Below are 26,084 nucleotides of genomic sequence, written 5' to 3'. Positions count from 1 at the left end.
ATCGTTGCCACCCCCAAACTCAGAGGTTGGCAGCATTCTTACCGCAAATTTAAAAACAAACTCACAGGAATGCGGTAATAAATGTTTGAACAAAGTTTTGAACAAAATAAAACTTAAGATTTAAAAAATTTGAAGAAGCTAATAAAAGTAAGGAACGTCTTGCGATGATGCAGTGAATTATACGTACTATCATAGAAACATCGCAAAACAACACAATCGGAAAAGAAAGAATTTCAAAAGGATAGGGCATACAAGATAACAAGAAAAAAACCTTAGGCGGAATAACGCATGCGATTATGCGTTGGAATCCATGCGATCGAAGCCATGCGCTAAAAGGTGAAAGGAATTCTTCCGTTGTACTGCACACCGAGGAGACTTATTATTGCACTTGCAAGGAACAATCGCACCACAATGAAGGAAGCAGCCATATATCCAAAATAACAATAAAAATAAAAATAACCTAAACTAAGAAAGCAAGTTAAAGATAGAGTAGAAGACGTCCTTGGAAAAATAAGAGTGTTATCACCGCAAGAAGTCTTCCATGCAGGAGATGGCTCTCAACTGCTCGGGTCAAGTTTCCTTAACCATTGGAACTTCCAGCAATTGTTGGGTGCATGTTGGCCATCATATGCTTAGAATTACCTTCAGCTCTTTTGCGATTGATTGCCCTTCTACCTTGGGGTCAATACTGGCTTTCGACGCATCGCCTACACTTCAATATTGTTTACAATCTGGTCGCACAAGCTGCAATACTCCCAAGATAAAAAGGTTACCTGCAGAGACACAAAACTCAACAAACAATTAGCTGCCAAGTCCCCGGCGACGATGCCAAAAACTTGATGATGGGAAATTAGACATCAATTACTCGACAACTAAAATTTCGTGGACACAATATGTGATGCATGTCTTAAGGTATGCGTTGATTATCATGCATCGATGGTCATGCGTTGGAATGACTATGCATTAATAAAAGTATGCGATGACCATGCGTCCTGTCACAAGTTTTCTTGCGCTCACGCTATGTATAACGTGAACCCAAGTTTCTCGGGTGATCCGAGGTCGAACTCAAGGACTTGTAGCTGGATGAATGCGGTAACGTGCATGCAGCGGTTGAATAAAAGAATGGATGGGGAGGTTTCTAAGCTAACACTACTCGTACTCCTAGCTAACAGACAACGCAATGAGAATATGAAAGAGAGGTAGATACACCACAACTCATGACATGAAATAAATGAATGGGAAAATAGATAAAATGTGGAGATGTTTTCATTGCAATACTTAAGAATGATCGCAAAGGCAACCTTAGTCAACGCAAGCTATGCGATCATGCTACACACACTTGAGCCTAACTCTAGGACGTATGCGGTGGGTATGCATAAGTGTTGAGATGACCGCATACAATCACCATATCCTACTTCCTGGATGCATGCAATATCCTATCTGTAGGGTGCATAAGCTGTGTGATAGCAAACGGAGCTTATTCCTAAGTTCCCCATTCTTGCTTATGCGTTCCAATCCACTCTCCCGAGTCTTAGATTTGGATTTTAGACTAACCTTCCAGGTATGCCTAAATGATGAATGACGCGCTCATAAGACAAGGTAACCACATGAACTTGGCTGACGCAAGATTATTCCTATCCCTAGTGAATACTTGCTTATATTGCTTTACGCGACCAACCACTTACCCTCCCGGGTAGTTAGTTATTGCTGGCTCTACTCATGAACAAGCGTGCTACAGCTTCATACTAAGCAAATAAGGTTTTCTCACACACTCACGCAACATACACCTTCTAGTGATTTACTACATGCTTCATATCCCTAATCCACATGACTAAGTATGTGATACTCTAGCAATCTCACTAAGTGATGCAATAAATTTAAAGATGCTAAGTAAAGAAGATGGAGATGGAGTTAAAGGAAACCCATAAATGCATTGAACACATCATGTATTAATTTATTAATCGCAAAATGTATACAATTCAATTTAAGAAAAGAAGAGAAAATGAAATGACCAGTTGGAAGCAAAGACTTGCTTCCAGCGGATGTGCGTCAAGGCTGCTGGTGGTGCCATGGATGGGTAGTGGAGTTGACTCTCCCAAGATCTAGCTCTGGTCGAAGGCTCTGGTCGTCATTCGGAATGGATGAAGGTGGTAAAGAACTCTCAAGCTTCATCTCACGCATTTGTCTGGATCATAAGGATCCGCCTTAGGCGAACCTTAGGCGAAAACCTTGGATTCAACCTTGGACGAAAACCCTGGACAAGTTGAAATTCTGCTCATCATTTCTTTATATAGAGCTGGATTGCCGACAGCATTAATGGACTGCTCTGATTTGACATTCGTGGCACGTTTAGTCCTTTTTGAATCTTTGCTGCTAACGGTGTGATAGGTGAAATGTCAACATCATCTTTTGTTTTTCCCAAGGTAGATGCGTTGATGCGTTCATTCCACCAACCTTGTGTTGATCCCTTTATCAAGTGTTATCATGTAGCCGCAATCATTCAGTGACCGCATTCACTTAATATCGTAACTCTACATGATGACCGTAATTGCTTGACGAGCGCAACTCCCATGCGATGGACGCATGCGGCTGATTACCACAACATCCATGTGTTGATTGAACGTGTTCGCCTTTGCGATGAAGAGTTTCTCCGCATGCGGTCATCTATGCGATGGTCCGGCTTCCGCGTTTGCGTCCACTTCCTGCGTTAGCTACAAAAATAGAACATTGAACGCATAATATCGCATAATAATGGGTTAGCTGATATTCATCATGCTGAACAACGTAAGCTCATTTTATCATGAATTCCGAACATAATTGCCGCATATTCTGCTTTACAGCCTTCATATTCTAAGTAAAAGGCTTAAGATGACATGCATTTCTATATGTCATCACTAACCCACCAGCTACTACCAGGGCAAGAAGGCCAAGGCTACAAAGGGAATTTTTTTCCATTGCAACAGAAGGGACATTGGAAGAGGAATTGTCTCAAGTACTTGGCAAAAAAGAAGAAGGCCAAACAAGGTAAATGTGATTTACTTGTATTGGAAATTTGCTTAGTGGAAAATGATGATTCAACTTGGATAATAGATTCAGATGCCACTAACTAAGTTTGTTCTTCATTTTAGAGAATTAGTGGAAAATGATGATTCAACTTGGATGTAGCAACTGAAGGTTGGGGAGATAACGATGTGTGTCAGAACTAGGCACGTTGTCTTTGCAAGGGCAGTGGGAGGACTCCGGCTTACTTTACAGAAAAATTATATTTTGTTGGAAAATGTATATGTAGTTCCTGATTTAAAGAGAATCTTAATTTCTGTAAAGTGTTTAATTGAACAACTATATTCTATACATTTTTCTTTGAATAAAGCATTTATTTTTTAGAATGGTATAGAACTTTATTCTGTTAAGCTGGAAGACAATCTTTATGTACTAAGATCGTTAGTAACTAAAGTTCTCCTTAATACTGAACTGTTTAAACAGCAATAACTTAGAATAAAAGACATAAAATTTCTCCTAAAGAAAATGTCCATCTTTGGCACCTAAGATTAGGACACATAAATCTCAATAGCATTGAGAGATTAGTCAAGAATGGACTTCTAAGCGAGTTAAAAAAAATCTTTACCTGTATGTAAGTCATGCCTTGAAAGCAAAATGACTAAAAGATCTTTCGCTGGAAAAAGTCACGGGGCCAAAAAACCCTTAAAACTTGTACATTCAGACCTCTATGGTCCGATGAATGTTAAGGAAAGAGGAGGGTTTGAATATTCCATCACTTTTACTGATGATTATTCTAGATATGAGTATGTTTATTTAATGCAACATAAGTCTAAAACCCTTGAAAGGTTCAAAGAGTACAAGGTTGAAGTTGAAAATGCATTAAATAAAACAAGTAAAATATTTCAATCTGATCGAAATGAAGAGTATATATATATCTAAAATTCTAATATTATTTGATAGAGCATGAAATTGTATCGCAACTTTCGACACCTGGTACATCTCAGAAGAATGGTGTATTAGAAAGGAGAAATCGAACCCTGTTGGACATGGTTTGGTCTATGATGAGTTATGCTTCCTTACCTAACTTGTTTTGGGGTTATGTAGTACAGATTGTAGGTTACATTTTGAACTGCGTTCCATTCAAAAGTGTTACTGGAACACCTTTGGAATTATGGAATGGTCGTAAAGGTAGTTCACATCATTTCAAGATCTAGAGTTGCCCAAGACATGTGCTTAAGGCAAATTCTAAAAAATTGGAACCTCATTCAAAATTGTGCCTATTTGTAGATTATCCTAAAGGAACGAGAAGTGGTTACTTTTATGATTCTAAAGATAATAAAATGTTTGTATCAACAAACGCTACTTTTCTAGAAGATGATCACATAAGGGAGCACAAGCCCCGCAGCAAGATAGTGTTAAATGAAATTTCCAATGAAACTACTGAACCTTCAACAAGAGTTGCTAAAGTTGGTTCATCTAATAAGTCAAATCCACCTCAAACGTTAAGGGAGCCTCGATGTAATGGGAGGATTGCGAACCTGCCTATTTGTTATATGGGTTTAATAGAAACCTTAGTCATAGCTGACAGATATGTTGAGGATCCTTGTCTTACAAGAAGGTAATGGAGGATGTTGACAAAGATGAATAGATCAAAGCTATGGATCTCGAAATGGAGTCTATGTAATTCAATTCGGTTTGGATCTTGTAGTTCAACATGATAGGGTTAAATCTATAGGTTGCAAATAGATCTACATGAGAAAATGGGGTGTTGATGGGAAAGTGCAAATTTTCAATGCTAGACTTATGGCAAAGGGTTATACCCAAGTTGAGGGAGCCGACTATGAGGAGACTTTCTTACCTATTGCCATGTTGAATTCTATCCAGATACTCCTATCCATTGCCTCATATTATGACTAGAAGATTTGGCAAATGGACGTCAAGAATACTTTTCAGAATGACAATCTTAAAGAGACCATATATATGGAGCAGCCTAAGTGATTCATAACCCATGGTCAATAGCAAAGATTTGCAGGCTTAATCGAACCATTTATGGATTGAAACAAGCTTTTCGATCTTGGAATATAAGATTTGATACTGCGATCAAATCTTATGGCTTTGATCAAAATGTTGATGAACCTTGTGTTTACAAGAGAATCATTCTTGTGTTGTATGTAAACATTATCCTACTCAGAGGGAATGATGTAGATCTACTGACTAAAATTAAATATTGGCTAGCGACCCAATTCTAAATGAAAGATTTGGGAGAGGCACAGTTTGTTATGGGCATTTAGATCTTTAGAGATCAAAAGAACAAAACGTTGGCCTTGTCTCTAGAATCGTACATTGATAAGATGCTTGTCAAATTTTCAATGTAGAACTCCAAGAGAGGTTTGCTCCCTTTCAGGCATAGAGTTATTTTGTCTAAGGAACAATATCCTAAGACACCTCAAGAAGTTGAGGAAATGAGACATATCCCCTATGCATCGGCTATTGGTAGCCTAATGTATGCAATGTTATGTACTAGACTTGACATCTGTTATGCAGCGGGGATAGTCAGTAGATATCAGTCTAATCCAGGATTTGATCACTAAACTGCCGTTAAGAACATCCTCAAGTATCTTCAGATAAAGAGGGACTACATGCTCATGTATGGTTCTAAAGATCGATAAAGTCTCTTACAGAAAGTCGTCTTAATCCCTCCATACTATGTTCCACTATCCATGGAATCGTGTGCCGTGTGAAACGTAGATCATCGTCGTTCTTAACCGAGACTCATGATCCTTACAAGATACACGGATCTAATTTCTAGACTAATAAGGATTCTAGGAAATCCACATCAGGATTAGTGTTCACTCTTAACGGAGGGACAGTAGTCTAAAGGAGCACCAAGCAAGGGTGCATTGCTAAATCCACTATGAAGGCTGAGTACGTAGCAGCTTGTGAAGATGCTAAAGAAGCTGTGTGGCTCAGAAAGTTCCTAATTGATTTGGAAGTGGTTCTAAACATATCAAAGCCCATTACCCTTTATTGTGATAATAGTGGTGTTGTGACTAATTGCCGAGAGCCTAGGAGTCATAAATGTGGGAAGCATATAGAGGGGAAATATCATCTCATTCGAGAGATTGTGCATCAAGGAGACGTGATCATCACACAAATAGCTTTGGTGCACAACGTTGTGATCCATTTACAAAGGCCCTTACGACTAATGTATTTGAGGGTCACTTGCAGAGTATGGTCTACGGGACATGTCACATCTAGTCTAGGGCAAGTGGGAGATGTCGTACTAGGTGGGTATTATGCCTTAGTTTCTTGTTTTGTGTACTTTTACATTAGTATGACTTTTATGATGTATACCCCACTAGCTTTAAGACAAACGAGAGATTGTTGAGGTTGATGCCTTAAATCTCGTGGGTTCTATAGTTTGTAACTGTATTGTACAAATAATTTATTTATTTAATAAAATCTTAAGTATTTTATTTGACATTTAGTAGCATTAACCCACAAAACCAATAAACTAACATACGAGGTTATCTTTTGTAGTTTAAACATGTATGTAAAGACATGTAAGTGGATCATGTTTAAGCGATAACATAAATGGTTTGTAGTAGATGGATAAGGTTGGGTATCTTATCTTGGTGACACTACGAATACGACTCGCTTTGTAGATGCTACAATTGTTGTAAAGTACTACAAATGATCTGATCCAGATCATTCATATAGGGACATGTGAACGGGGTATTCTATACAAAGAGTTCTGTATAAGACTAGACCATGAAATGAATAGTCTCAATACGTAACACCCTTGATAATAGAGATTTACATTTCACCAGGATGACCATAGGTGACATGACTTGAATCCTGAGTGAGTTGTGAACTCCAGCCTATGAAGGTGATCCTTTGATTTACATGGGTGAGAGTGACCAGTTTGCCGACTCAATATATGCCTACTAATAATAGGTAGAAATGCACGTTATTATAGCTCAAATAAGTAAAATAATGAGAGAATGCGACGGTAAAAATAAGCAATATCATGTCCAAAAGCGTTAAACTAAGAAAATTGTGATAGCATGCGCCCATCGCATAAAAGCAGTTAATTTACTTATTTTATGCAGGAAATATGTGTTGGCACAAGTAAAATTACGATCCAAAGAATTAGGCATCTACGTGCTTGAAAGATTGTGGTCGCAAAGTCATGCAATCGTATGCGATCATGAGAAGTTTCTCAAAAAGGTGGCCGCATAAAGAATGCGCATCAAGGTGACGACACAATAAATCATGATGGGATGGAAAGCTGATGACGGTCGAATCCAATTTAGTTGACAAGCCGTTAAAGCCACACTGTAGCAAGTACACTCAACTTTCAATGACCATTAATCGGTGCATCAGAGTAGGAGATTTAAGGACCGCTCATCATTGCAATCATTAGAGAGAAAGTTGCTTCACCTTAAGCTCTATAAATATCGAAGGCCACTATTTTAAAAGAATAAATCGAAGAGGAAGAAATTATAGAAGAAGATATAGAATAGAGAATAAGTTAGAGAGTCGTTAATCTGTTCACGTACATACTCAGACTTAGCTTTAGAAGACGGAGATGAGCTAAGAGATGAAGAAGCTGAGAGATCATTCACGGACAGATCGAGAGACTACCAGAAAGCACTACAAAGGGAGAGAGGGCCAACACTTGCAGGAGCAAGAATATTCATCTGGATAGAGTTGGAGTGAAAAAGACAGTGTAAAAGGCCACAGAAGCAAGACATTGCTTACCGGGCTTCTTATCTCTAAATTCTATTTGTTATTTTGTATTTTGTACTTACTTATAGAAAATGGAATTCTCATTTCAATCTATGTTCAATCTCTCCACACTTTGCATGAGTAGCTAAATTTTCGAATGGGTTGAGAAGCACTTAGCTAGCATGACCTAGGATTTACATTTTATACGACCATCTTGTCTTATGTATGTGTCATTCACCCTTTAGAGATACTTGAGAAAGTAGTTTAAAGATAAAATCTAAACTTGAGAGAGGCGGATTAGAATTTAGGCTTGAGAAAATTAGATTAGAACTGCATAAGATGAAGATAAAGACTTAGACATAAGTTCTATTGCTATTAACATATCGCATGCACCTTAAAAATATGATATGATAGTATGCGGTCACCTTGTGTATGTGTGCATCATTCATCATCGCATAGACAAGAATAGAGGCTTAGATATAAGTTCTATCGACCTTTTCGTATACATCGCATGCATCTTAGAAATAGGAATTATGGCATTTGCATTGAGAGATGACGTGTTGTTGTTTGTGTGTAGCATGATCGCATAACTTGTACGTAATCTTAAGAAGTGTTAGCTAAACCCCTTCTCAACCCGTTCATTGCATACTCATTGTAACTCTCGGTTTCATTAACTCTCCGTTCAAACTCCATCGCATAGGAAATTTTCTTAATAAAACACCATCCAACTTATTTGTTTTCACCACCACAAGAGAATCAAATTAACTGTCGCAAATTTACTCAGTAGTCCCTGTGTTCGACCTGGACTTACCAGGAAACCTAGTGAGGCTTATACTTGGGTCATATTAGGAAAACTTGCATGTGCAACACATAACACATCATCGCAAACTCGCACCATAATAGCATCATATTTACAACGTATCAAGTTTTTGGCGTCGTTACCAGGGACTACGGCAGTACATATTGCGCTAACAGTAAACCTTTTAATTTTCTTTGTAGCTTTTGACCTCTGTGCACTGCCATTCCTTGGGTAAGAAAGAAGCAAGCGTCACATGAGTGAAGGACATGCTCTTGAGCCCAACTACGACCCAGAGATTGAAAAAACGTTCCGAAGAAGATAGAGAAACAACTGACGACAACAACAAGAAAGAAATCCCAGAATGGCGGAACAACTGGAAGAAAGAGCCACAAACACGAGCAACATCATGGCAACCCAATTCTCCTGGCTAAACACTGCAATAGACCCATCCGAGACTATGCGTCACCTAACCTATATGATTTCTCTCCAGAAATCATGAGGCTAGCTTTGGACTGATCAAGGTTTGAGATGAAATCGGTTATGTTACAGATGATCCAGACATCCGGATAGTTTGGTGGAAGGCATGGCGAAGATCCACACGCCCATCTCCGGAGTTTCATTGAAATCTGTAACACTTTTGTGTTCCCGAATATCTCAGCTGAAGAAGTTTGACTCACGTTGTTCCTATTTTCGTTATGCGATCAAGCAAGGAAATGGGCATATTCCCTCGAACCAGGGGAGATAACTTTGTGGGAATAAGTTATAAAAAAGTTCATGAAGAAATACTTTCCTCCTACAGAGAATGCAAGAAGAAGGAAGTTAATCACAAATTTTGAACAGGAAATAGACGAATCGCTCAACGACGCGTGGGCAAGGTTTAAGAGATTGGTCCGAGATTGTCCGTTGATATGCGGTTGGAAGTCAATTTTACTCGACAACCAAAATCCCATGGATGCGGTGTGCGATGCATGTTCCTAAAATATGCATTGATAGCCATGCGTCGATGGTCATGCATTGGAATGAAAATTGCGTTAACGAATGTATGCAATCACCATGCGTCTTGCCATAAGTTTTCTTGCGTTCACGCCAAGTATAACATGAACGCAAGTTTCTCGGGTAATCCGAGGTCGAACATAGGGACGTGTAATATATGTTTACGGTGATTGTGCATGCGACGATTGAATAAAAGAATAAAATGATGTTGCTAAGTTAATCCTACTGCTACTCCTATCTAACAGACAAACGCAATGAGAATATGCATGAAAGGTAGAGATGCGACAAACCTTGACATGAAATAAATGAATGGGAAAATGGATAAAATGTGGAGATGTTTTCATTGCAACCCTTAAGAGTAACTGCAAAGGAACCTTAGTCAGCATCACACTATGCGATCATGTTACAACCATACACGGCAAGTCATTTTCCAATGGAAATGCGGTGCTCTTAATTCTAGGACGCATGTGTTGAACGCAAAGTATCCATAGAGCTTATTCCTAAGTCTCTACTCTTGTCCTATGCGATGATGCAAAATACATGAAAGCAAGGTGACCACATTCAATCCTATCCTATCTCTAGGATGCATGCGATGCATTAATAACAAATAGTGCTCATTCCTAAGTGCCTATCTCTAGTATTATGTGTTCTAATCTGGCTCTCTCGAGCCTAAATTTTGACCTGACCTTCTCAAGCTTAGATCCTGTCCTTAGACTACCCTCCCGAGTATCCCTAATGGACGAATGAAGCATACATAATAGAAGACAATTGCATAAACTTCGCTGACCTACAGTTGTTACTATCCCTAGTGAACAATGCATACCTTGCTTAATGCGTCCAACCACTTACCCTCTCGGGCAGTTAATTGTCCATGCGTGAAGAAGGAGATCCACGAAGAAGGAGATCCACGAAGAAGGAGTTCTGTTCGTGGCTAGTACGAGGGATTACTTAAAGAAAGGTTCTTCAAAGGTGAGGTTTCTTGAAACCTATTTATTTTATAAAAGCATGTTGTAGTTTAACCTTGATTGCATATCTAATTGTATATTTACTGTAAACTATGTTTTCAATAATTAATGGAATTTGGATGATCCACTTCAACTCAAGAATCTCCTCATGTCGAGTTTCCTTCATGAACAATATGGCGCTAGACCATCTCTTGGCCTGAGAGATGACTTATTGTTCATTAGAGGGATCGGTGATACTTAAGGAGTTAGATGTAACTACAGGGGAAAAACGATAATTTTAGTCCAACTGTACTTACGAGCAATTTGTGAAGGGTCATCGGACTATTGACTGATTATATCTAATGGACACAGAAATATATCTGTAGTGCAAAGAGTGCAATTGTCGGTCTTTAGTGGAATATCCAGCAGTTAATGGACGTTGGATAATTTAATTAAAGAAGTTTAATTAATTATCCAAGTACCATTGAAGTTTCGATCTATAGGTCCATAAGGTCTCCTCTATAGCTTAATAGGGATTATTAAGAATTAATTTTGGATTAATTTGAATTGTTCAAATTTAAGGGATTAATAATATATGATATAATTATTCAAATCAATTATATGTGATATAATTACTATAATGTATTTGATACATTATAATATAAAGTTTATTCTGAGAGGAATTAAATATTTAAATATATCACACACACACGCACACACACACACACAGAAGCTTTGGTTCTTCAAAGGCTAGTAAATCTTAACCATATTTCTTCTCTAATTTTTTTTCTTAGCATGCTGTAAATTTGTTTTAGAATGCATACTTAGGCTTCTGTACTTTTATGATTCTATGAAATTTTCAATTGGGACAGATCCCGCTTCTGCATTGGACCTCACAGTCCTTCAAGGACGATATAGCCAGGTCACAAGGGACACAGGGGAATGTTGGGCTATCAGGTGCCGAATTCGGATTCCGAATCTTTGGTCCGAATCCTAGGCCTAGGGCGTTACGATCTCCCACTTGACCTAAAGCTAGTGGAATTATACAAATACAATAAACTAGGGCATTTACCATATCCAGTAACATTTCTCCACTTGCCCTAGACAAGATGATACATATCTCGTAGACCTAGATTCCTTAGATGACTTCCAAACACTTTAGTTGTGAGCCTTTGTAAATGGTTCATCAATGTTGTGCTTCAAATCAATCTTCATGACAATTATGTCTCCTTGTTGAACAATCTAGATGGGTGGCAACCCAAATTTTCATTTTAGTTCACTACCACACAATTTTAAGTTTTAATTATGGTTCAATATTTTAAAGAACTTCTATTTCAATAGTAGTTTTGTAACGTTTATAAAATATAAATAGTAACATTAACTAGGAGTTTTTGAAAAAAAAAACTTACAAGGTATTTTTAATGATTTAATCAACACAAAAACTAAAAAATATACAAACTACATTGTTATTTATTCAAATTCCCCATTGTTACCGTGTTACAATTTTCTATTCATCATCTTTTTACTTTATTGTTTACTATTTTCCATCCTTACTAAAATAGATTGCATCTCAAATACATTATTATAATCCATACAAAAATAGTCTGCATCGGAACACAAACTATTATAATAATTCATTAAAAAAAATTGAAAATAGTATTTTTTTTTAAAAAAAAAAAAGACAAAACAAAAATGAAGAATACGACCGTTGGATCCAGCTGGCGGTTTGAGTCCACGTCAGCTACTGTGGTACCATCGTGTGTGGAACTTTGTCTACTTTTTCTGTGCGGTTTCCAATTTCAATATAAAGACAAATCACAGCACCCTCAGACCGCAAACTCAGAAGTTTTAAATTTTATTCATCTTCTCTCTCACAAAGAGACTAATAAAATTAGATTTTGATTTGTATTTTTTATATTTTTTATTTTTCTTTTCTAAATTATAACAAATGTAAGTAAAGATATAAAAGAATCAATTTTAATATCTATACTTTGCTCATATTAGCAATTTAGAGTGATTCATATCTTAGAAATTCTAACCTCGATTATAAATAATCACATTGAATAACTTTTTTTTTTTTGGTTGAATTACAAATTTATTATATGAATTTTCCAATTTATATTTATTTAGTTGCTGAATTTAAAAATGTGGTTAATATATCGTTAGACTTTCAATCTTTTATTTAATAAGCTCATCACATATTTGAAGATATGAAAACTAATTGATCCATTAAATATAATATTGAATATAATATCTAGGGTAACCCTAAGCTTTTAATTTTGTGTTGAATAGTTTTGTAAATTTTTAAAAATGCTGAATAGGTTAAAAATATATCGGATATAAGGGGCATTTTCAAAAATAGAAAAATAAAAGAAATTATGTACACAAACTAACAAAATTTTAATCTTCTTTTTTAGAAGCCGATAGAAGTCTACCAATGTCTATGAGTGATAGAAACTAACAGAAGTGTATCAATGTCTGTTAGTATTTTTTTTTTTTTTTTACTATGTCAATTTTGTGTAATAGTTTGACATTTTTTTATCTATGAAAATTTTTCTATACATGATTCGAAGATTTATTAAATTAAAAATTAAAAATTTAAATATCTATTGGACAATTTTCATTAAGTTCAAAATTAAAAGTTCAAAGCATTTAGAATACCATTTTGGTCATTATAATTTTAGATTTGTTCAATTTGAGTACCTATACTTCAAATGTCCAATTTAATCCCTATACTTTCAATAAATCTCATTTTAATCTATACTACTAGTTTTTTTTTCACTTTTTATAACCCATAATATTTTTACTATAAAGTCTAAAACATATTTCACATAGGGGATTTTCAAAAATAGAAAAAGAAGGGAAACTATTTATACAAAATAACAAAATTTAATTCTCGTTTGATAGAGACTTATAGAGGTCTATCAGTGATAGAAACTGATAGAAGTATATTAATGATACTATGTGATAGACGTCTATCAATATCTATTGATATTTTTTCTTTGCTATTTTTATAAATAGTTTGACATTTTTCTATATCTGAAAATTTTCCTTTCACATGATTTATTTTCTTACATAAAAATTATTGTTATTATCTAACTAATTTCGATAAAAATTAGTTTCGAAGACTAAATTAAAGATTTATCGAAAAAAAAAAAAAAAACTAAAATTGAACACCATGATCGAATATAGACAAGTTGAAGAATTAAACTTATAATTTTTCCAAAAAAGAAAAACATAGGGCCTATATTATCAATAGCAAGGATTCACTCACTCACATATTATTTTTTTAAAAAAAAAAACTTGTAATTCATCTAATTTTCTTTCCTCCGTTTCACCCTCTAATTCTTCTGCACCCTCATCAAATTTCCACCGTTGGATCTCTGACATATGCCTGCACCACTTTCTACAGTCCACATTCTAAACACAACACAGACAGCAAAAGTAGCTCCCACTAGTCCCCTTTTTGATTCTCTCTCTTCAAGAATTTCTCTTTCTTTAGGTTTTGTCCTCTGGGATTCTTTTATTTTTGGGGTCCGACCTAGATTTTGAATCGTGGGGTACTGGTGTTCTTCTTTTGTGAACTGGGTCTGTGGAGAAGCCAATTCTTTTGGGGGTTTCAAGTTGAACAAATTGAGTTCTTTTTCATTATTTTCTATTTTTCTATAGCCATGATTCTGCTCTTCTTTCTTCTAGCCGTTTCTGTTGTTTCTTCTGGTGAAGGTAAGCTCTTCTTCTTCTCCTTCTTTTGTGAATGTAATGTTGCCATTTCTGTTGGATTTTCTTGCTAGATTGTATCTTTCTATTTGTTTGTTCATGTTTCATTTCACTATTTTGCTGTTTTTCATTCTGTCTTATGTGGGTTTCCCTTCATATCACTGAAAATCGTCTAAAACATTGGTAGAATTAGTTTCAGTGTAGTGTTCTTTCCCTGTACTTCAATGGGTTTTTAATAGATTTCCCCCCCTTTTGTTCTTTCTATTTGATTGGCCATAGTGGAATTAGTTTCATTGTGTTATTGTGTTGATGGTTTTGAGATTTCTTTTGAGAAGCTCTGTCATAACTGTTTAGAGGGATCTAGATTTGGAATTAGTCGGGAATGTTGAAAGATGGGAAGAGCTTCAGATGACAGTAGTTCTCAAATCAATGGGACTTTGGTTTCTGTGGTAAGAAGTTGAGGTTAGTAATGGAAAATCTTTCTTTTTAGTGAAAGTGAAATCTATCTGAGCCCTCTTTGATTGGTTGTTTTTGTCAGCAACCATATTCGGTTCCAGCTCATCATTTTCTGTCTATTAACATTTTAAGTCTTAACCTATTGTGATGTGGAGAATCTTGGAAGAGCAAAGTAGGTGCTAAAAAGTTTAGCATGTGGTGTGTTATGGGGTTTAAAAGAACTTCATCTGAGGGTGCTTTTAAACTTTTCCTTATACAATTGGTTCACTAAGAAACATCAAAATACAAAAGAAGGGCAAGATAAAAGCATGGAGAGCAATTAGAGGTATCAGTCTATCATCCGGTTTTATATGTTTGAAATAGTTCTTATTTTGGAAGGTGTGAAGAAGACTAGATAGATGCTAACATATTATCACGTGCTTGTGGGAATCATCTCTGAGCTTACTTTCACAACCCTCATTCTTGATTGCTTGAGGAAATTAATACGAGAAGGGGAAACATTACAATATTGTCTGATGTTTGCCCATACTATATCGAGAGAAGGGTGCAAAGAAGGATAGGGACTAACAAACTGTTAGGAATTCAACTCCCAACAACACCTGCAAAACTCAAGTAATTCACACAAAGACAAGACATAGAACAAGAAAAACCACTGTTGTATTGAAAAATCTCTGATGAATGTCCTCGATCAGCCAATAACTCAACAACAATTCAACAACAGCCAAGATGGCAAAAAACCAAACCACCAGCGAATTCTAGAGAGTTGGAAACCTCTCCTATCCAAACACTCAACCAAATTTTTCAATAAAGGCTCCTATATGCATGTACTCTCAACATAACACCATTCCAATCTTCTCTACTCTCTCTGCACATCCCACGTCCCACTTCTGACTGACTAATTGTCAAATAACGCTATTCCTCTTTTAGCCATCCTACAATAAGTCTTCATAATTTGGGGAATGAGGCCTCACACAAGCCTAAAAAGAACCATTTAAATCTTCCAAGTCTAGTTACTTTTGATATGGAAACAATAACTTTTCTTGTTTTGAAGGGTTGTGAATTTTATAAATCACTTTTATATGATTATGCTGTTTTCTTCTATATCCTGTGTTTCATACAGTACATTATATGCTTTTTGAAAAATATGCAATATGAATGCTCCAAGATGTCTGGTCTGGTAAATATATGATACATTTGGCCGATGTAAACTGTGCTTGGATTTTGGATGCCTTTCATTTCTTCTCCTCTTCCTCCTTTCCCCTGTTTGGGTTGGTTATAGCTTTTCTGTATATGTATGTTCACAATCCTTTTCATGTTTGTTATCATGATTTTACTCCAACAGAGTGGAAAAATGTTGCTTTGTTGTTGAAAAAGACTGTCTAAACTCTTGAATATATAATTGCAGCTGCATTCATTGGTGTAAACCTCGGAACAGACCTTTCTGATATGCCCAGTCCCACTCAAGTAGTTGCACTTCTTAAAGCTCAAAATATTGAACATATCAGGCTATATGATGCGGACCGTGCCATGCTCGTTGCACTTGCCAACACAGGCATCCAGGTGACTGTTTCCGTACCCAATGACCAACTCCTCGCAATTGGTATGTCCAATGCGACTGCAGCCAACTGGGTTGCACGAAATGTCATTGCTCATGTTCCTGCCACCAACATCACAGCAATAGCTGTTGGCTCTGAAGTTCTTACCACTCTTCCAAATGCTGCCCCAGTCCTAGTCTCGGCCCTAAAATTCATTCAATCTGCTCTAGTTGCATCTAATTTAGATCGCCAAATCAAAGTTTCTACCCCACATTCTTCTTCCATTATTCTCGACTCATTCCCACCATCACAGGCCTTCTTTAACCGTTCATGGGACCCTGTCATGGTTCCTTTACTTAAATTCTTGCAGTCTACTGATTCTTATCTCATGCTTAATGTATATCCATATTATGATTACATGCAATCGAATGGTGTGATCCCTCTAGACTATGCTCTTTTCCGACCCCTCCCTCCGACCAAGGAAGCTATCGATGCCAATACCTTCTTGCACTATACTAATGTCTTTGATGCTATTATTGATGCTGCATATTTTGCAATGGTGGATTTAAACTTCACTAACATCAAAGTTGTTGTAATGGAGTCAGGCTGGCCATCCAAGGGTGATGCATCGGAGCCAGATGCAACTTTAGATAATGCTAACACTTACAATAGCAACTTAATTAGACATGTTCTTAACAATACTGGAACACCCAAGCATCCTGGAGTTCCTGTTAGTACCTACATATATGAGCTCTACAATGAGGATTTAAGACCCGGTTTGGTCTCGGAAAAGAATTGGGGTCTCTTCTATCCAAATGGAGTGCCAGTTTATACCTTACACTTGACTAGTGCAGGTGCTGTTTTGGCAAATGATACCACAAACCAGACCTTCTGCGTTGCAAGAGATGGTGCAGATCGTAAGCTGCTGCAGGCAGCACTAGACTGGGCTTGTGGACCGGGAAGAGTCAATTGCTCTCCATTATTGCAGGGGCAGCCATGTTATCAACCAGATAATGTTATGGCTCATGCAACCTATGCTTTCAATGCATATTACCAGAAAATGGCAAAGTCTCCAGGGACCTGTGATTTTAAAGGAGTGGCCATCATCACCACCACAAACCCAAGTATGAAATCTTGAAATGCTTAGAAATATTGTAAACTGATATGCTAATTCATCATATGATATCTCCTATAATAACTGATTATTGTTCCCCTGAGCTTCTATGACCAAATAATACAAGTAAAAATGTGAATAGATGCTGCACAGGCCTTCATACTGAAATAAATTATAGACAGGACTCTATTCCTGAATATGGCAATAATATTATTTTCAGAGATCTGGGAAGTATTTCATGTAGATGTAAACCCTTGTATGTTAAGAAAACTGTTGATTTTTACCTCCTGATTGCTACAATAGGAAGACCATTGGAAAAAACTGGTTGTAAGAGCACAGATTTTTGACATTTCCATATTTGCTGTTGATTTGCTAATGTTTGGTTTGACATTTCTCGTCGCAGGTCATGGTACGTGTATTTTTCCAGGAAGGTAATAGATGACGACTCTTAAATAGCTATACTAAATTATGTTTGTTGTCTCAGTTAGATGCTTAGCTTAAGCATATATGTCCTGCTGACTGACCTTTCTTTTCCAATGCAGTTCTGGATCAAATGGCACTTTAGTAAATAGCACATCTTTGGCTCCATCCTCAAATTCTTCTGATACAGCTGGTGGTTGCCTTGCAAAGTATCTCTATGGTAGCAGCCCTTACACCAGTTCAATGATCTTGTGTGTTTTATTAATGACTTTGGCATTCTTGTGATGATGCTGCTGCATTTTTCATTTTGTATTCATGCATCCCCATGACGGTTTCGGATTGTCGAACTGCGTCCCTTGGGTTCCAAGCTATTGTAGCATATTTAACCAATTTTGTACGGTCGAGGGTGGACGGGTGGAGATAGGTCGATGAATGTGGCTATATTATTAGTTCGAGTTCGATGAGCCATAGTTTGGATTTTGTAGAGAGAAAAATTCAAATGATTATTTGTGACTTGTGTAAGTTGTAACTATCATCATGTCTGGGAGTAATTACATTCTTTGGAGTTTGGGTTTTGAAGGGTAGTTTCCATGCTAAGCGAATTAGGATCTTCAGTTTAATCACTCAAGAAGTTGTAGGTAGTTGAAGCCAATTTTTATTTTCTTTGTACATTTTCTTTTCTTTCTATTAGAATTTCTTTCTACCTTTCTCTCGAGACTTCAGACGTTGGCCTTTCTTTCTACATGTTGTTCTCCCTCACTCATGTTCTCTAGTTTTTTAGAACGGCAAATATCAATTTATACTCCTAAACTTTAGGGATTCCTTAAATCTTGAGAGTTGTATTAATTTAAATCCTGAACTCTGGGATTTGTATCGATTTAAACCTCAAATTTATAATTATATGAATTTAAATCTTGAACTTTTATAAATGTATCAATTTAAATCTTGAATTTTCATAAATACATCAATTTAAGCCTTGAATATTCATAAGTGTATCTAAATGAAACACAATTGAGAATTAAGTTAATACAATCATGAAAGTTTAGGGTTTAAATTGATATACTTACGAAAGTATAAGGTTTAAATTGATATAATTATTAGTTTGGAGTTTGAATTGATACAATCACTAAAGTTCATGGTTTAAATTAATATAGTTATTAGTTTAGGGTTTAAATTTTTATAACACCCAAAGTTTAGGGACATAAATTAATATTTGTCATTTTTAGAATGTATTTGCACATAATTGCTCCAATCTGAATTTGCTTAACTTTTGGATTACTTATGAATGAGCCACCAAAACGACTTTACTTGAACATGATCTGTTCTATAGATTGTACAATTGTGTCTTTGAGTTCTATAAATGAGCCACTAGAAAAGGAATGTGACCTAGTATAAATAATATCATTTATTTTTTACGCTTTTCTTACTCATGTTTGTCTAACATTGGGATCCATTTCATTTAGGTCATTTAGATGTAGTGATGTTCTATGAAACACAGACACAGATACAGCTATATGATACGGATACGACGATTCGTCATTTTCTAAAAAACTAAGATACGGATACGTCATATTTTTATATATATTTTTTAATATATATATTTCTAAAAAAATGAGGATACTGATGCGTTGAAGATATATTACTTTTCTTTAAAAAAATATAGGATATTAGCATACAAGTTAATAATAATAGTAGAAAATAGAATACAAACACTAAAATACAATACAAAAAAGCAACATCTAAGATGTTGAAGTACAATAGTTAATAAAATGCAATAGAAAAGTGACTCAAGAAAAAAAAAAAAGAAGAAGATTAGAGAGAGAAGTATGAAAATAAACGAAGAACTTATTGTTGAAGATATCCAAATGGTTTATATTTTGGTGGATTTTGTGGGGACTCAAATGTGAAGATGATTCTAGTCTAGGGTTTGGTCCGTTATTTTTTTTTTCTTTTAGTTTTGGACTCAAGTGGTGAGTTTTTTAAATAGGTTGCCTAATTTTAGATCGGGAAGGATTAGATGAGTTACTTGTCTTTTTTCTTTTAAAAAAAAGTACTCATAGAAATAGATAAGTTAAATCGCGTATCAGATACGTATCTGGAAAGTATTGGTAGCTGATATATGTTTGATACTGATTTTTTGTCTCACATGAAGTATCTGTGCTTCATAAGTGATGTTTGATTTATGTACCATTCTCTATGGCTCAGATGTCACAAATATACTTTCCTATTTTGAGGGTTTTCTTTAATACATTGATGATTTAAGTATGTAAATAAATAAAAAAAAAAAAAAATGTCTTACCATACTTAATTTGAAAAATACTACTGTAAAACTTAAATAGTACATATATTTCCTTATTTAGAAGGATTCAGGCAACTAAATTTGCTAAGCAATTTGTATTGCATTGTCTATAACAAAGTGGATACCGTGCAATTTGTAGCATTTGTCAATCACATGACCTTTGATCCCGTGATATGCACATCGAGGCCTTTGAACGTTTTTGTTGTTTCGTTACGTATGAATTTCCAGTGGTTGTGCTATTGGAAGTTTCAATTGGAAATAGGACAATAGGTTTAATGGCAAAATGAGCAAATTTTTGTCGCTCTTGAATAACAACTGAAAATAAGAAAGAAGAGGATTCATCAACAATATCTAAATTTGAATAAGAAATACATATTCATGATTCTTTCTAGTCGGTTCTTCTGTTGATCCATCAAAAAACTTTATCTTATTCTTACCTCAAAGCGTAATTGTCATTGCTCTACTCTAGAAATTATAATTGGTTGCTACAAACAAATGCTCAAAAACAAATATCGTTGTAGGTTCGAAAGATTGGTGAAGATAAAATAGATTCAATAGAATAGTCAGGTTAAGTTTATGCTTTGATGCCATATTACACAGTATGAACAAATGAAAATCTTATCTACTCATCTTAGAAGAAGTTTTCTCACATTCAGTTTAAATATAAGCGGAATAAAATATAAGCAACAATAATGGTTATATAAGTAGCAAAGATTAATACACATAAAAAGATTTAAGGCAATAATGAAGAACAAGTAAAGAGTAGCATAAACTTAAGAATCCATCCACTTCCACACATTATTGAACTCAAGGAGGAAAAAGAACAGAGGGAACCATCATTATTGTGATGCCTTGCTTTCTAACTTCAACGTTTCATTTCTCCCTCGACCACAGGTGGGATCTCGATTCCCTTGTTTCGTCTCTGTACATTTTCTTGCCAACCTGAACATAACAGTCGATCGATTTCACTTTTTTCATAAAAAAGATATGTATGTAAAAGATGTTAAGAATCCCACATTGGGAAAACCAATAGATCTCACGCTCCTTATAAAATAAATGAGCTACTCCTCCCATAGCTAATTTCTAATATCAGAGTCCATAAAATCTAAACGAGTATTCGAGGACGTGTAAGAAGATAATTACCGATATGCATGTCGAAACCGCGGTGCTTGAGCTCACGATACTCTTGACATATTGCACAACTCCAACACCAATAGTGAACACAACAATCGTTGCATGGAGTTTCTTGGAGGTTGTATTTCCTCCTCAATCGAGATCGGTAAGAACAAGTGTAAAGGCAAATACAAGGTGTAAAGGAAGCAATCAGACAGAAAATTAATGCGTTACCAAAACAGGCTGCATCCACAATACAACACATAAGCATAACTATACATGTCATTTTTAATTCTAAACCCTATTATATCTCCAAAAAAAAAACTTTGTTTGATAATTCATTTGGCTAGACTAATTGTGGAAAAGAAAACACAATTTTCAAAATTAAGAAGTAAAGCATAAGGTTTAATCATTTGTTTTTTTATTGTTAAGAAACATTTGAATTCTTAGCCCCATTTTTAAAACTATGACACATTTGATAACCATTTTGTTTTCTGTTTTTTATTTTTGAAATTTCAACTTAATTATGAACTTTATTTCCACCTCTAAATTTCTAATTCTGTTGTCCACTTTTTACTAATGTTTTAAAAATCCAAGCTAAATTTTGAAAATTAATAAAAGTAGTTTGTAAGTTTGGTTTTTTATTTTAGATTTTAACTAAGAACTCAAATATCTTTTTAAAAAGAAAAGTAAAAATCATGGTATAGAAATTGGGAGAAAAACAAACACGGATTTCTAAATCATAAAATTAAAAACAAAATGGTTATTAAATGAAATTTAATTTTTTTCTGCTTCCAAACACTTGTTTTTCTTTTTGGAATTTGATAAAAAAAAAAAAAAATCAAACCTTCCTCATACTAAATAAATAATGAGTTAGCTAGTATAAATATAAAAAAACAAGAAAACAAACAAAACTGTAAGCAAAAAAAACTTAAATGATTATCTAATAAAACCTTACAGTATATTTTTGTTCTAGGTAAAATTTGTAAAAGTTTATAAAATTGAACAGAAAATTTTACAATCTATTAAACAGATTTTATAAAATTTATAAACTTAATGAACATAAAATTTAAAATTTAAGTATTTATTAAACATTTTTCAAACTTCAAAGATCTTTTTAACACAAAAAAATCCAAAAACTTAGTATTAGACATTTTTAAAAGTTTAATGACCAAATAAACAGTGTCGAATTCAAAAATTAAACTTGTAATTTAATAAAAAAAAAAAATCTGAATGAAAAAAAAATATATTTCTTTTATATTTTTTCCGATTATAGAATCCTTAGAATATTGTGTTTGTATATATTTTGTTAATTAAATGTTAGGCTTATTACAACTTAATTAAATAATTATTCAATTAAAACTTACAAGTTGATCCTTCATCTATAATCTCTGAGGTTTGCCCAAAAGGCACACATGGACACCATGTTGTACAGCAACCTTAAAAGAAAAAAATAAGATTAAATGAAACATTATAGCATAAATATCATATTATTATTACATTATTATAAAATTAAAAAAAATAATTACAAAGGATGCATAGAAAAAGCACAAAAATACCCCTCAACGTGGATAAGTTTCCATAATATCCCTAAACTTTTAAGGATTTTATTTTAATCCTTGAAATTTGAAGTTTGTTTCAAAACAACCTTTATAGACTTTTGTTGTTAACTTCACTTTACGAAAAAGTTTGTATTTGTTCATGTGAATAAATCTAAACACATATATGAAGAAAATACACAAATCTTTTTTACCTTTGGTAGACTTAATTATAGTTAATTTTTCATCTACGAATATACTTTTATATAATGTTATCTTCCTTCTTTCAACTCCATGACTCCAATTTTTTGTTCTTTATTTGAGGTTTTTTTCACTAACCCGTCCCCAATTTTTTTTTTTATCCGTTGTTTAGATTTGTTCACTTAAGTTAACACAAACTTTTTTTTTCCATGAATTTAATGACAAAAGTCTTCAATAATTATTTTGAAAAAAAAAAACTTTAAACTTGAAGGGTTGATCAAAATGAAACTTTTCGATATAATTGATACCAATCCTATAATTCAGAGTTTTTTTTTTAGTAATTTATCCGACCAAAATTGCGTGAAAATCGAGTTTATCCCTCGATTTTGACATAAAACTTTGCATATTTTTAACCTCTCAAGTAAATGATAAAAAATTACTCAAACACAATTCTCGCTATTTTAAAATAGAGGTAATATCATTCGTCAAAAATCACTTCTAAACATGTTCGATCACCCGATTCGTAATAGATAAAAGATCACAAGAAGAGGGAGAGTGAATTTACATGATTCCATGTCGGAGAAGCAATCACAGAGGCCACTGGACCATGGCGACCCATTTGTCGAGTTCGCCGGAATACCGCCGGTGCTGGCCATATTTTAATCTTTCAAAAGAATCAACAAAAATTTAACTTTGAGAGAGAAGTGTAAGCTGTGGAGTTCCTCTATTCTCTAATTTATAGTAATTTTTTTTTGTCTACTATAAAAAAGATAATGGAGGAGAGAGCAAGGTTTTTGAAAATTCAAAGAGACAATAACTTGCTTGGGCTCCATGACAATAATGATCGATTTAAGATAATAATGTTTGTTCAATTATATGGCCAAACAAGATTCGAAATATCGATGTCGATGAAAATGTCGAGGTTTCGAATTTATGGACATATCGATATTATATCGATGAACATTTCGGAAAAAAATATGGAAATTGATGAAAGTTAATGGAAATTGTTATAATTAGTCAATAAAACTTTGGTTGTGGCTTAATTAGACTATAATTGACCATTTTTTTTATGACAATTTATATAAAGTAAGCCAACATTTAAATGTTTATAGTAAATATTTGTGTAAATATTGATGCAAGAGCATAAATTTTAAAAACGGAAAAATAATTACCGTATAATATAAACTTTAGAAATATTTTGAGGTGAAATGATGTGAAAATTATGAAAGTTTTAGATGGTTAAAGAAAAATCTTACGTAATTTCAATTTTGAGGTGAAATGATGTGAAAATTTGATGAAAAATTTTGAAAAATGTTAAAAATAAATATATGTTATTTTTCTGGGATTTTTTCAAACTCAATTTCTTTAAAAATGAAAGTTTTGGGTAAAAAATAAAGCTAAAAATTGAGAAAAGATGGAAATTAGAAAAAGAAATACATAAAAAAGGCTAAATCTTTTATCAATGATATTGACGTATAAACTATAGAATGGTGTGTTATCAGAATCATAAAATTGAAAAACTTGAACTAAACTAACATAGCTAATTAAAAAGAAAATTCGAAATGTCGAAATTTCTCAAAATTTTCTCGAAATGTCGAAATTTCATCGAAATGGGGAATTAGAATATTCTCAAAATTTGGAGAAAATTGAGAGAAAACGAAATTCCCTCTATCAAAATTTTGATGCTAGAAGTTTTTCGAGATTTCGATGGAAATTTTAAATAATGGGTCAAAATGCATGCATTAATATTAATATCTTTTTATAGTATAAAAATAAATTGTAGGTTACGAAGATTTAAACCTCCGATTTGAAGAAAAGAAATATCAATAACAGACGGTTGACTTCCTTGTTATGTTGTCAATAATGATATTAATTATACTTTTACTATGTTAAAAAGTGGCAAAACATATTGGAGAATTTTTCCGGGCTTGACTTTATTTGTGTATACTCTAATAGTAAATAATGTATACTTTAGTCTTTATGGTTATTTATGTACATTTATATGAGATTTGAATTTAATTTTATCATTTAGATCATCAACTAATATCAACTTTACTTAGAGATGATCATTTTGAAACTAATTTTCAAAGTTTAGGTACGCAATTAGAAATTAAGTAAAGAAAAAAAAAAGAAAATTTATTGGTTTCTATATCGTGTTATCTATATTTTAGGAGTGTTTTCAAAATAAAAGCCAAAATTTGAAAATAAAAAAATAGGCCTTGTTAGGTAACTATTTCAATTTTTTTTTTTTTCGTTTTTTGTTTTTGAAAATTAAGTCGATTTTCTCTTAATTTCTTAGAATGATTTTGCATATTTCTAAATATGAAAGTTGGATTTTTAGTCAAATTACAAATTCCAAAAATTATTATTATAATTATTTTTATATTTCAATATTTGGCTTGATTTTTAAAAGCATTAGTAAAAAGTAGATAAAAAATTGAGAAGTTTAGATGTGGAAATAGTGTTCTATATTTAATTTTAAAAAATAAAAAATAAATAATTATCAAACAGAGTCATAGTTTTCAAAAACTTGCTTTTGTTTTTAGAATTGGCTAAAAATCAAATAGTTACAAAATTAGATCTCGTCAAGTAACCATTTCATTTTTTCGTTTTTGGTTTTGAAAATTAAGTCTATTTTTCTTGAAACTATTACAATGATTTGCATATTTCTAAGCATAAGAGTTGAATTTTTAGTCAAATTCCAGATTCCAAAAATTACTTTTTTTAGATTTCAATATTTGACTTGCTTTTTAAAAATATTGGTAGAAATTAGATAATAAATCAAGAAATTTAGATGTGGAATGAGTGTTCTATATTTAATTGTTTATTATTATTATTATGATTATAATTATAATTATAATTATTATTTAAATTTATATGTTCGAACTATTTGATACTTTCTTTAAATTTAATTTTTTCTTTACTTATACATTATATGTTTTAATTTGATGATTTGAGTCTATATTGTAATATATTTAAATTTAAAATTTTAGTAATCATAGTCCATCATTTTTAACTTTATTTTTGGATTATTTTATGATTTTGATATGTATATGAAATTTTGTTTGGGTTGTTATTAACTTAATGAGAGTACGAAGAGGTTCAAAATTTTTCTTTAAATAACATTTTTCCCTTGAAAAATAAGCATTTATATAGTTTTTTTAAAAAATAAAAATGTATTGATTTTTTATTGTTTTTTAAAGAATTAAATGTAAAATAATTTC

General features: G+C 33.6%; 2 protein-coding genes across 2 annotated transcripts; one reads left to right on the top strand and one right to left on the bottom strand.

The window, feature by feature from the left end:
- The first annotated feature begins 13,841 nt into the window (after positions 1–13,841).
- LOC120081795 (O-Glycosyl hydrolases family 17 protein) lies at positions 13,842–18,424 on the top strand. The gene is made up of 4 exons (XM_039036963.2): positions 13,842–14,190; positions 16,046–17,299; positions 17,693–17,720; positions 17,832–18,424. Exons 1-4 carry the CDS (start codon positions 14,139–14,141, stop codon positions 17,992–17,994), a joined length of 1,497 nt encoding a protein of 498 aa, XP_038892891.1. The 5' UTR covers positions 13,842–14,138; the 3' UTR covers positions 17,995–18,424.
- A 2,186-nt stretch (positions 18,425–20,610) lies between these two features.
- Positions 20,611–23,568, bottom strand: LOC120081781 (cell number regulator 2-like). Its single transcript, XM_039036942.2, has 4 exons — positions 23,426–23,568; positions 22,489–22,560; positions 21,152–21,364; positions 20,611–20,950 (listed from the first exon to the last, which is right to left on the bottom strand). The coding sequence occupies exons 1-4, from the start codon at positions 23,514–23,516 to the stop codon at positions 20,874–20,876; spliced, it is 453 nt and encodes a 150-aa protein (XP_038892870.1). The 5' UTR covers positions 23,517–23,568; the 3' UTR covers positions 20,611–20,873.
- Positions 23,569–26,084: the final 2,516 nt, after the last annotated feature.

The sequence above is a fragment of the Benincasa hispida genome, chromosome 7 (assembly GCF_027475165.1).
Source record: "Benincasa hispida cultivar pf3 chromosome 7, pf3_genome.v1.1, whole genome shotgun sequence".
NCBI classification, from domain to species: domain Eukaryota; kingdom Viridiplantae; phylum Streptophyta; class Magnoliopsida; order Cucurbitales; family Cucurbitaceae; genus Benincasa; species Benincasa hispida.
This window is presented reverse-complemented; position numbering and strand designations above follow the sequence as displayed.